At 41.7% G+C, this 13,052-nt stretch overlaps 1 protein-coding gene across 2 annotated transcripts in view; it reads left to right on the forward strand.

Moving 5' to 3' along the window:
- Positions 1 to 13,052, forward strand: part of LOC142585536 (follicle-stimulating hormone receptor-like) — a 74,197-nt gene that overhangs the window by 42,145 nt on the left and 19,000 nt on the right. For both annotated transcript variants that reach the window (XM_075696352.1, XM_075696353.1), the window contains exons 5-7: positions 1,496 to 1,598; positions 10,523 to 10,594; positions 12,752 to 12,823. In XM_075696352.1, coding sequence (XP_075552467.1) covers positions 1,496 to 1,598; positions 10,523 to 10,594; positions 12,752 to 12,823 — 247 coding nt within the window. The remainder of the gene's footprint in view (positions 1 to 1,495; positions 1,599 to 10,522; positions 10,595 to 12,751; positions 12,824 to 13,052) is intronic.

Consider the following 13,052-nt stretch of genomic DNA (forward strand, 5'->3'; position numbering starts at 1 on the left):
CTAGCCGCGACAGTCTTTTTGCCTCCATGTAAAGTGGTTGCGGACGACATGACACTCATATAAAGCTCTGGCAGGTATAGGAATATCGTGTACATTACGTATACGTTATTGGAGAGACAACGAGCTCTGATTTTTGTCGTTGTACTCGACACTAAACGGAATTTGTTCACGAAACTTGCCTCAAAACGCTTCTAAAGACTTTTGAGCATAGTTTCCTGAGGCTGCTGGCAGCCTGGAAGCAGGTAGCCAGCCAGAAGTGGCAGAACAAGTGCCCGTTACTCTGCCGAAAAAGGACAAAAATCATTTGCTTCTACTAGTTTCATAGCGTTCCGTCATCTATCTTAGCACAGCGCGGTATGAACAAGCTTGAAATGGGGTAAAAATTCATACGGAAGCACCCAACAGCAATTTTTAATGTATCACCTCGCGCAACTCCATAGCCACGTTTGCATGAATGCGACAGTAGCGCATCGCATTTCCAAGTGCATTTGGGAAAGGCGATGCGACACCGTTTACATGTAGCGCAGTAACTCTCGCGAGAACGCAGTGCCACCTGCGTGAGTCGACTCGCACCCGTAAATCTAACCTCACCTGGCGCAATAATGCGATGCGCCTTCCTATAGCGCATTACCGCTGTTTACATGAATGCGATGCGCAAGAAATGCGATGCGGTGTGCCACAGTCGCATTCACGTAAACGCGGCTGATGAGCGAAACCGCACGCCCCGGACCGCACAAGCAAGCTGCGAGGGCGAGCGACGAGTGTAAGCGCGAGCGGCGAGGAGACCGGGAGAAGCAGAGGCCGGGCGAGGAGGAATGTCGCTGCATTTATTCAGATGGCTTACGAGGCGCGCTACTCTTGCGCCATCTCGTAGCCGTCGTCGCCGCAGAGGGGCACTACGCTTTTCTTCTCACCACTTTCGCCATACCCTCCTCCTCTACTTTCCACCCCATCCTTTCAGTGCAGCCTCCATCGTCTGCTTTCTTCCTCTCGCTCTCTCCGCTTTTCATTACCCGCTACGCTCCACATTCACTCTTTCATCCAATGCAGGAACGGGCGCTTAAGAGATGCGCTCTAAAACACAGACCAAGGAAAACCATGCCACAGCGCCAATATCGTAGGTCAGCATACGCCCGCGTATGCTGAAAACTCAATTTAAAGAGCTTAGCAGTGAAAGCCATTTCGTTCGTACCAGCATTCATATTGAACAACATCGCTCGCACAATTGAGCACGGCATTTTGAAGCATTCAAATGCTTAGTGCAAGTGACTCTGCAAAAAGCAATATGCGCCTCACTGTGCATAATGGCGTCGTAGCTAAGCGTGGTCGTACTGACGGGATTTCTTCTTTTTTTTGTTTGTTTGCAGTGTTCCTTCTTTGTTCTTTTACTTGATGTCTGGTTTCTCCTAGATTTATTTATGCGGGAACACGAAAAAGAAAACGAAGGCCCGAAAGCGTGGTGCATTCGTGTCGCCTGCTATTTCGCTCGTTTCAGATTGGGTGTATCCGGGCTGTCGCTGCGTGGAACGGAGCTTTTATTGCGAAAATACGGGCCTCACTGAGCTGCCATCGACGGTGCCGCGAGATGCTATTGACCTGTGAGTACTTCTTTTGTAAAAGCTGACGTACTAACTGCAGCAAAACTGCACTAGTGGGCCCAGTTCAGTGAATACATAAAAAATAAATGAATGAACGAATAAATCAATGAGTGATCAAATAGGGGTCTATAAATACATATATATTGGCCTTTTCACGATAGTGCATTGCGATTCAGTCATTGGTTAGAAAACGCGGAGCGTTAGAAATGTCTGGTTTGAGGACTTCGTTTCTTAGGATTCAAAGAGCAAAAGAAGGAAAAAAAGCGGGGAAGCGACTACTTCGCTCTTCTGCTGTCTTTTGTCCGTGCCTATTTCTTTGCTCATTTTCAATGATGCATTGAAACGGAGATGTTGGCCTACGAACATGGCGGCGGCTTCTCCTTGTAAGGAAGTGAATAGTGTGTTCTGACGTAGTTCATAGGCTATATTAACAGATAATCAACACGGTTGCGTCGAGACGTATATGTGCTTATGTGTTGCGGTGCTATACATATCCTTCGCTGAACAGACCTGAATTAAGGCGTAGGCGCCAAGCGATCACTAAACGCCGATATCAAGGCACGACGACGACCTCGGCGAGGGCTCTTAAGCAGTGCGTGGCGTGGAAACCATTCGACATCATTACACCAGAGGTCGTGCTTTCTTAGTGCTCCAGGGTTCGCCGTTCCTTTCCTTATTGCTGTCCTTCTTTTCTTTCTGTCTTCATTATGTTTCTCAAGTTTTCTTTATTTACTTTTTCTTGTATCTTCATTTCCTTTTTCTTTCCTTTCTTTATTTCTGTTTCGTAATTCTGATTTCTTTCTTTTGTTCTATTTTTAGGCTTCTTTTTCTTTCTTTCTTTCTTTCTTCTCTTTATGTACATATTTTCCTTCTCTCTGATTTTCTCTTCTTTATCTCTTATTCGTTTTCAATCACCTGGTACAGGGTTGCTCATATAAAGCCGATACACACAAATAGGAAAAAAACATATGTCAAATCTGGTTGACGTCGAGAAGGTCACATGATATTGTCACGTGGCAGTGATGGTGAAGAAAGCAGCAATACGGTGGAATACAAAACTAGCTTTTATTGGGCGAACCTGTGCCCACAAAAACAGGCTACACTTATAGCACATCGATAGCGGCGAACACGGTCGGCAATCGTCGGAAATGTGAGCAGCGGGTCAAGCGCGTCGGCTTTTATAGAGCAGTCGTCGAATGTTCCAGACTAATCGTTCGGAGCCGCGTGCCTTCCACAAAGTTCTACACCATTCGCGTCAGGTGATGAAATCAGATAACATAAGGTTCGGCGACAACAGACAGCGGATAGAAGCACCGATAACTTTCCAGAAACTTCGGATACATGCAGGCGCGTCCCACGCTGTGCGATTACATTTGTTAGGCGGCGAAACGTGGTTGCCCGATAAAGATAAGTACACGTGTCAATATATAGTGTTTCGGATTATGGCAAGGCGGCGGCAGCAGTGCATAAAACTATATGCCTGTGTCGGTTTCGTAATCCCCCGTTCGCAGAAACGTGGGTCCTATTTCAATCGAGAACAGCACGTCAGAAGCAGAAATAGAAATCGCCTTCGAACAATAATAATGTACGGCACCCTGACCTAGCACAATTTCTTTGGAATCTTCCCACACGCGAACCTAATTTTCTATATTCGCATGTGCGTGGGTTGCGGGGAAAAATAGGAAGGGAGGGGGGAGGTGAGAGGGTGTGTAATACAGATGGTAGAGAAATGAGCTTAGTTAAAATCCACAAGTCTCATTTCATTGGATAAATGACGATCTCTATTTGCGGATGAAGGAGTCTGAACCAGCCGACATTACAATTTCGGAATATTGTAGACATCACAACACTACTACTCGGGTAGTTATAGCGCAAGGAATAAGGAATTTCGCAAGCGACTCGTAGTAGCATATTTAAAGAAAAGAAAACAGAAAAAAAGCTTCATAACGTATTATTACTTCGGTTCCAGATAAAATACAGAATGTTGAAGGAATTTGTAACAATATCGGCACTCAATTAAAGGCCCCTCCACGGCACAACCTTTCGCCGACCAAGTTTCAAGGTCTCAGATGAAAGAATATGAAATCGTTATGATTAATCCTTGCTGTCTGCTTCAAAGCCGGGCCTGTCAGCTTTCAGAATGTGCGACGTACCTCCCTCTCGTACGAGGCTCTTTATCGCTTATAGTTTCGTCGCCTGAAGAACTATCAGTAACATGTGTAAAGAAAGTGGCATTGTAAGAATGAAAAGACAGTTATTTTTAGTGATATTTCTGACGCAAGGAGGCGGCAGAGGAATAGACAGGAGAAAACAGATTACTGCTCATTTCTTCTGTCGTTGCGCTGGAAGTAGAATTTCGCTCTATTGACTCGCGTCTAACATTATATGGGTTAAAGCCTTAGGAATTACGCTCAAGAGATAACTTTATTTCTTGAGTTTCTTTCTGAATTGGTGGGAACGACGAAATTGTATTTCACTCCGCCAGATTTGACCAAGCTTGTTGCATTTAAAAGACAAAAATAAATCAGGTCAACTAACCATAGTATAGCATGCTACTCCGTATGTACAGACCATCGAATTCTTTTTATATTGTTGTTCGAAAGCGAAATTAAAGAAAGAAGAAACTCAAGCATCAAGTTTACAACTCTGTGACTCAGCAATAAACAACAATATCACGATTCTGTGAACAGCACCTATCGAGGTACCTAAAGCGAGAAAAATGTATGATATGCAGATCTCTGAGATATAACCTCGATTTGTGAGTTGCAATGTTCTAAAACTGTGTAAACACTATAACAATTTTACGTAAGCTGCCAAATTCATATTATCAGATTAGTCAGCTCCAAATTCTCTAACGGATGTTATTTACAGAACTAGGATGCCTTCTTTGAGGCCAAGCAACATAACTCTAGACTTTCTGACAGCTTTAATTTTTGAAATCATGGCAATTTTCCCCAATTTTGTTGTTAATTTGTGCGTTTGCTTGTTCAAACTGATAGCTCCAATAGAGAGTTATTACAGGTGTGAAAGCACAGGTTATAACACTTGACAACGATATAACGTGCAACCTTCAGAGCTAAGAAAAGGTTACATTGGTGATATTTTGCACGCCGCATAGTTGACCTAAAAGATCGTAAAAAAAGGACAGTTGGCGCAAGAACTTCTCCGCATAAAAAAGTAATTAACTCAAATAAATGCATGGCCAGAATAAACAAATGATTCTTATTGGCTGTGAAAATTATTAATAGAAGACGAACTAACCAAAGAATTTCGGTGCCTGTTCCATTCCCTGATTACTCTAGCGCAAAGAAAGCATATTTGAAACCATCATTTCGTGTTAGTTGTGGTGCAATACACGTGCTGGGCCGATGTCTAAAGCGCTCATTTCGAGAAAGCTCGAACATGTCAGAGCCGTTAGTTGTAGCTTTTTTACGAATAGCAATGAACAAGACTTTTAATCGCTCGAAAATCGGTCTTCATTCTCGAGCAATAAAGTCTGCCAGTCGGCATGGTTCGCTAACGGAACGACAGCGGCGATATTTACTGAAGTTAAACCTAGCAGCTAGTCGCCGAACTCTGTCTAATTTTTGGCGATTTGTTGATCATGCGGGCGTCCCAAACTAATTTAGCGCTCTCCGTAGTAGGTCTTATTATCGTCTTATATTCTGGGCGTTTTATTTTAGGGGTTGCACTGCGCGTTCTCTGTTTGCGTTCTTGAATACAGTATCTACATGCGCGTTCCCCTTAAAGTCATGAATAAAAACTAAACCGAAATATTTATGATGCCTATCTAAGTTAAGTACCACCATTACTGTATTTAAAGTCACGAATTCTCATTTTCGTTCTAGATGCACTCACAGAAACTGATTTTGATGAAGTGAGCGTCATTTGCAATTGATAAAACCACTTCATGATTTTTTTTTTCAAATTAATCTGCAACTCCGACGGATCATCGAAAGATTCTATCCTACTATATACGAGGCAATCATCCGAACATGATCGCAACGGAATAACACTAGAGTTTTGTAGGTGATTAATCAATGTGAGGAATATAAGAGGCCCTAATACAGTGCCCTGCCCCCCGATTCTTCTGCCAAGAGTTTAGATGTAGAACCTTGTATGTCAATGTATTTAGGATACCGAATACATGAAGTAAACCATTTAGTTATATTGTCATTTTTAAACGTAGTAATAATTTTTAGCGAGAGCTTCGCGTAGGAAACATTATAAAAGCCCTGACGAACTGAAAAAAAATTAGGTTCATCTGTCCCCTATTATTATTTCCGAAACATTATGGTATATTTGAACAAGCTGCATTATAGTAGATATCCCCTATGGCAACAACCATGTTGAGTTGAAGAGAATGAATAATGTGCATTAAAGTAATTAGTGAGGTGCCTAACTAATACGCTGTAGTAAACCGGGGCAGCTGCTCGTAGGACAGTTTAGCCTATAATTACTGATATCTGTTATGCTGCCACCTCTGTGAATCGATATTTTATAGGCCCGTTTACAAGCTCTAGGGAAAGTACTTTGGCTAATGAAAGATTGAAAAACTATAGTTAGGTATTTAGCATCCGACTCGGCAGTACCGACGTTAAAGTTCGTTAAGCATGCAATCAGGACCAGCACTTTCCTCAGTGTTAATGCAAAGAAGTAGATTCAGAACACCTTCTTCCTTAATTACTATCTCATTAGCGGAAGAACGGTTTTGGTAAACTGAGAAGTTCGGTACTTTTCCACCATCCCGAGTGAAAACGTCAGAAAAACGCAATAAAATCTTCACTGCGTTCCAGCACAAGTCTTTAATCACGCGGATGATTCATATTATTCGTCATTGGATTTATGTGCCGTTAAAATTTTGCTGGCGCTTCCGAGGGAAAAGTTTTCAGCGTGATGACAAAGACTCATCCTTTGATGCCGTAGTTAGGCTATGAGGTACCGTTCTCATTTGACGTAGGATACTTTTCATTCGAGGCCTCGAAGTTTTCGAACACGCCTTCCTTTTTCTCTGGATTATTCGTTTCGCTCGCATTATTTATTTATTTTTTTATTTATTTATTTATTTATTTATTTACTTATAGTTGTTTTAGACACAGTGAATGTCTTGGATGGCAAGGCTACAGGTAGAGAGTTATCTGCCTGACGTAGGCCCTGTCACCCGCACATTACTCAACAGTGAATAACATAAATTACAAACAAACGTGCAAGAAATATAATCACAGATAAACAAGCTCTGAATGAATCTGACTTAACAGGAAATAATTATAGTAACGCAAAGGAAAGTATAAAGATGTGAAATAGTAGAACTTGTCGACATAGTAATGTCAATTCCAAAAGGAAAGCAAATGCGTTTTAATAATACCTTTAAAGCAATTCAATGATCGGAAGTTTTGCGCAAATGTTATTGTGTTTGGATGTGCATTTATGAAGGTTATAATTACGTATGTTAGCTGTTTTGTACAGTAGGTCGTCCTGCAAAAAGGAACTGTGACATTATTATGCCTGAAATTGTATGACGTGATATTCGGCAGGTACTTTCGATGAAAAATTGATCTTTCTGAATGTCACCTCCTATGTATAGTGAGTGTGTCACGTAACATGAACAAAGGATTTACCAAAAGTTGTTAACCGCAGCTGGGTGAAACCGACAAAAGGTTTGCCGTGATGTGGCGTTCCTCAACGTATGTTTTTTATATATTCCGTTTAATTAGCTAGTTCATAAGAACTTCAGTTTGGCCTAGTTGGTGTTTACTGCACATCATATTGACCGCAAATAAAGGTGGGGACTGCGGAAGAGAACATATAAACGTGTGTTCTCTTCCGCTTTACCCGTCTTTATTTGCGGTCAATATGATATGTAGCTAATTCAGTGGGATCAATTATACAAAATCTGTAATGTCCACTTCAGGGCCATGTGCGTTTCGGTGCGTTGTAGACTGGGTTCAGAAGCGACAGACACAATTTTCTGTGGCAACCTACTTGCTGCGTGGTGATTTTTTTCGGCGTTTAAAGAACAAACACTGACAAATTTAAAGACTGAAGCTTAGAACGACAGAAAGCTGAGCTAGTTGGCAAGGATTCATAATGCAAAAAAAGAGGTGAGGTGTGCAAACAGGACTTCTCTACTCTTGTGTCCTGTCTGCACGCCTCACCTCTTTCTTGCATAAAGAAAAGACTGAGGTCCGCTCAATTACACAGCTATCAAACTTGACACAACTGTCAGAGTCACCATGCTTATTTCTATATATAGGCTTAGGATTCACACATTTGGTTTTAATGACGTTTGGCTGGAGTTTGTTCACTACTAACCAATCTAAAAGTTGTTCTAACCAGCTATTGACTGTGGTTTTAAGCATACGTAGGCCGTTACCAAAAAAATAAAAATAATAAAATCAAAAATAAATAAAATAAGCTTGTGTTTTTGGACAATACTTGGATTAAGCGGCGTGTTAACTACGCCATTTGCATATACGATAAAGAATAGTGGGCCTAAAATTCACCCTTGAGAGATACTGTACGTTATTCCTTTCATTTGCGAAGAAAACCCATTATACGCGTAGCGTGTGTATTGTACTTTATCGATGAAGTAGCTACATATCAGGCTTAGGGCAACACCACGAATTCCAAAGAATAGCAATTCATGTAGTAGGATGGTATGTTTGACGGAGTCGAAATCATTTCTGATATCTAGAAAAAGACTGAACATATGCAAGTTGTTCTCAAAATCACTGAGCATGTTTTCTTTGGTCTCAAGATGTGGCATTTGAGTAGGCATATGCTCACCGAAGTCAAATTCTTCATCTACAATAGCACGATTTTCATATAGGAATTTGGTTAATCGGCACTTTAAGAGTCGTTTCAGCACTTCCATTTCCATGCTTCCATGCTGTAGCTTCTGCATCAGGTACACTGGCACGTAGCTGCGTTTTTGTAATCACGAGGATTTATTTATTTATTTATTTATTTATCTAGTTAGTTAGTTAGTTAGTTAGTTAGTTAGTTAGTTAGTTAGTTAGTTAGTTAGTTAGTTAGTTCAATACCTTCAATGCCCGAAAGCGTTACAGAAGGCAGTGGACAAAGAACGAAGAAAAAGTACATGTCATTAGCGATTAGTGCAACAAAATGGGGCGTCAACTTTGTGGTGGTGGTTAATACGACATGAAAGATAAGTTGGCTCACAGAGTTCATTTTTCGTGCGTGCATTATAAAAAAAGTGAAAGAGAGGGAAGCTGCAATGTTTCATGGATGATACACTTGAAAAGCGGGAATAATACGCCAAAATGAAACACGCACTGCGGTTCTGTACAGAGTACAGATTCTAGTAGATTATTAAGAAATCCTTCACTATCATCCAACAAAGCACATACACACTCAAGCTTAGATCTTAAAAGTGTTTAATACGATTTTAACTTAAAAGGCGACAGTGACTTTGAAGCATTGCGACGTAAATAACCTGACATGCGATGAACATTAATAACAATGTAGTTTATATGATTTTGCCAAGAAATGTTAGCCGGTATTTGAACGCATAGATACACATAAGGGGTTGCTTTGTCTAACACAGAGCGATCAATGTTATAAAGAAGAAGGTTAGAGGTGGCCGACTTTTGGGAGGTTCTCATTCCTTAACACTTTTTAGTATTCAGACGCATTTGCCATGCGTTGCAGCAGTCAGTGATAGCGTTAAGGCCAGACAGAGGTGCCGTAAAGTCGGCATCAGAAGACATTACGCGATAAATTGGGCCCATTGAACTGCCACTGATGCCATTGAAGAAGCGAGAAAGAAATGGAGCTGGGCAGGCCATGTAATGCGTACGGCAGATAACCGGTGGACCATGACGCTTACAAAATGGCTGCCAAAGGAAGGGAAGTGCAATCGATGACTGCAGAAAATTAGGTGATGTTTTAAATTTTAAAAATGTGCAGGCGGAAGTTGGAATAAACTTGCACAAGACAGGGGCAATTGAATATCGCTGATAAAGGGCTTCGTCCTGGAGTGAACATAAAAATAGGCTGCTACGGACGCTGCTGCTGCGTCTGCTGCTCATGATGACGATGACGTGAACAAGTGGGTAACAAGGTAAAAAAGAAAAGGAAGAGAGAGAGAGAGAGAGAACGCTAGCTGCACTCACATACCAAGCTGTGTGTCACAAGCTGTATATCACAAGTTAATACGGGAGACGTCAGCGAACGAACGATAGTGTGTAAAAAATAATAGACAAATACAGGAAAGGGAAAGCTCCACGAAATGTCCGCCGCTGAAGCACCAGAGTGCTGAATACAGCCACAATCGTTGATTCTTACCGAGAACGATTCCTGAAATGAACGCGAACCTGTCTACGTATCTAAAACACACGTTTGCTGTTAGAATCTTCCATCACTGATAGTAAGGAGTATGGTTCAGTGTGGTTCAAGTGTCTTTACCTCTGCCTACTCCAAAGAACCCTATTTCAGTCGTCAATGCTTCGATTAGCTTAAGATATTTGAAAGAATAAGGCGGGAGCAAAAAAGAACGCTAGATTCAATGAAATGTTCAGGCGCACGGACGTATTCTGCCAGATTTCTCAATTTTCCTTTTTGTGCAAGGTGCTTGAAGTCGTTTTTTTTTAGTATTTGGTCTTCGTATGAGTGACATCCCTGCGTCGATGTCTCAAATTGTGCATCCACATAAAGTTGAGTTCGCATTTCAACATAGCTTGTGGATGGTTTAGCGCATAAACATAAACATTTTGTTGAAACTAAAACTGAGATCAGAGTGGTGCATAATCATAGCACGAGATCACACGTTCAATAGGTGAAAAATAGAGCAAATTTCATGCCTCGCATTTAGTCTTATAGCACCTAACTGCCTCACGAAAACTTTGCTTCACATAAATTACATTTCCTCTGAATCTGCATAATTTTCTTTTAATCTCTTGCAGGGATTTATCCGGAAACGGCTTCACAACGCTGCATACGAACGACTTCCCCGCAATGCCGTACCTTGAGACACTGTAAGTGTTGTGCTGATTCGCGCAGTTTGACTGACCTATATACCTCTCCATCGCGATGGTTTTAAACTGCAGCTTCGTAGTCGACAGATCGGTTGAACACTGTTATAGAAGGCTCGAATTTCGACTCCTTTATCTGTCTCGACAGAAATATGAAGATAAACGTCATCAACTGCGACAGTCAAGACGTAGCCTTGCGAAACGGTGAATCCCATTTAATTATTTCAAAATATCCGCGTTGCCAAATGAGTTCTTCTTTTGCCACGAAGAAGGACATTAAACGAAATCTGAATATAATGGCAACGTATAGAAGGAAAGAAAAGACAGAATCTACACCTCCTACGCGCTACTATAACCTGAAACATGATCAACGTAAACAGGAACCTGAGCCACTCCAAAGTATTCAGGCAAAAGTTGATGGAGCTCGTGCTCAAGTTTCAGAGACTAAACGTAGCATGGTAAAGATCGGGCAATGACCTCCGTCGTCCATAATTTTTTTTTACACCGCTTCCTGCCAAACAAAGTTATTTTGAAGCTTGAATTTCTGCTGCAAGTCTTGAAGTCTTTCATGCATATTACGCGCGAGAAGCCTAGAGAAAGCAAATTAACGTAAGTTCTATATATATACACATATATATCTACAAGAGAAAGACGTGCCAAGCGATCGGAAATGACCTGGATACGGAACCTTGTTTTTCCCGCATCTCTTTTATGCACCGCCCGCTCGTAGAATCTTTCCAGGCAAGGCCACGTGCCGCATATGTAGCACTGTTTTTTGGCCCATCTAACCTTCTTTCTATGCGCGGAGGTACATGCCATTACTGCAGCATCTCGTGCGTTCTCGCGAGAGCACTCAGAGTGCTCCCGGCCTCTCGCGTTTCTTTGCCCCAGTGATAGGCCGAACCTTATTTTGCCGTCGTGGCGGACGCATTCGCGACTTCCGTCCGGAGTCTGGCTTCCTCGGTGTCGGCCTCGCAACATTCTCTTTGGGATAGAGAGGAATTAAATAAGCCATTGGCGGTATTTCAAGACATTTTCGTTGCCTTTACGCCACGCATATTGAGGTGGACAGAAGACCCAGTGTGACGTGCGAAAAAGAAAATATTCCGCAGAAGTTTCTGTTTACGCGAATACTATAATTTGCGGAAATAGAAGACATGCTAGGCGAAAATGGCTGCTTTAAACGCGGCGATGGTAACATAGCATCTTTTACGTAGGAACAGCTTTTTGCCGGCTTTATGGGTGCTGAGACATTAATTTTCGGTTCATATCTGGAGGAGGTAGCACATAATCATAAGAAATAAAGCAGCGAAACAAAGAACAACATTAGTGCGAGCATACAGAGGAATATGTGAATACCCGGAAAATCCTTGTTAACGTGCTTGAGCTCGTTAATAATTTGGCTGACTGCGACCATATGCATGTCCACTGCCTTTCAATATCTCTGCGCACCAGAAAGGGGCAGCAGACCAAAGAAAAGATGCTGTCCGCGGTATTTCACAGGGACTATATTTTATGCCAGCTTATGTCCCACGAAATATGTCAACTTTAGCGCGCGAGAATGAGATCGTTATGCCAACAGGACCACTGCTGGAGATAATTATTTGGAGGGCCACGTTTAACGTTAAAAATCTTGTAAAAAAAAGTTTTAACTGCAGCGTAGCTTTCATTCAAGAGTCACTATCTTATAAAGAGCAAGACCTGGGGGTGACAATAAATCCTAATTCCCGTGTTAGCTGTCACTGACGTCAGAAATTGTCGGCATTACTCACCGATAAAAGTGAAATATTGATTATTAAAAATTCCTACGTTTCTATAATAAGGTCACAATATTAAATAAAGTACTGGTACATCGTCGTTCTATCTTCGCAGAAAACGACTGTGTTTCATGAAAGCAGGGAAAATGTATGGCGTCATGCAATGACGTCGTAGTCACTGCATGCAATTAAGGCTATGGTCCGTTCATTGGATATATTCAGTGTACTGAAACGTTATTTTCTTGTGAAAAAGCACGAAGAATGCTTGAAAGTATTATTTATAAGTTTAGTTTACCGCATATTGTTTGAAGTTAGTTTCTTTTTTGGCGATGTTCTTAGATAGGTGAACACAACATTGAGCAACAGCAGTTACTCACAACTACATTCTTTGCACTCATCTCAGGTCCCTGTCCTCATCGAAAGTCGAAGAGCTCTCTGAAAAAGTATTTGAGAATCTTCCAAGTCTCAAAGAAGTGTAAGTACACAGTCCGACTTTCGGAAAACAAACACGCGCTTCTTTTCTAAGTGCTTCTCCTGTCGATAACAAGCTGAAGACGAAAGTACTGCTTCTTCGCGGCGAGGCGCCATACCTCGCACGAGGAAGCGGAAGTTTTGTTGTTCGGGAGAACTCTGTCATGCAGTCATTCGCTATGACAACGAAGCCTGCTCACAAGCACTCAAATACCACGATAGTTTACCGAATA

Source organism: Dermacentor variabilis, chromosome 6 (assembly GCF_050947875.1).
Source record: "Dermacentor variabilis isolate Ectoservices chromosome 6, ASM5094787v1, whole genome shotgun sequence".
NCBI lineage: Eukaryota > Metazoa > Arthropoda > Arachnida > Ixodida > Ixodidae > Dermacentor > Dermacentor variabilis.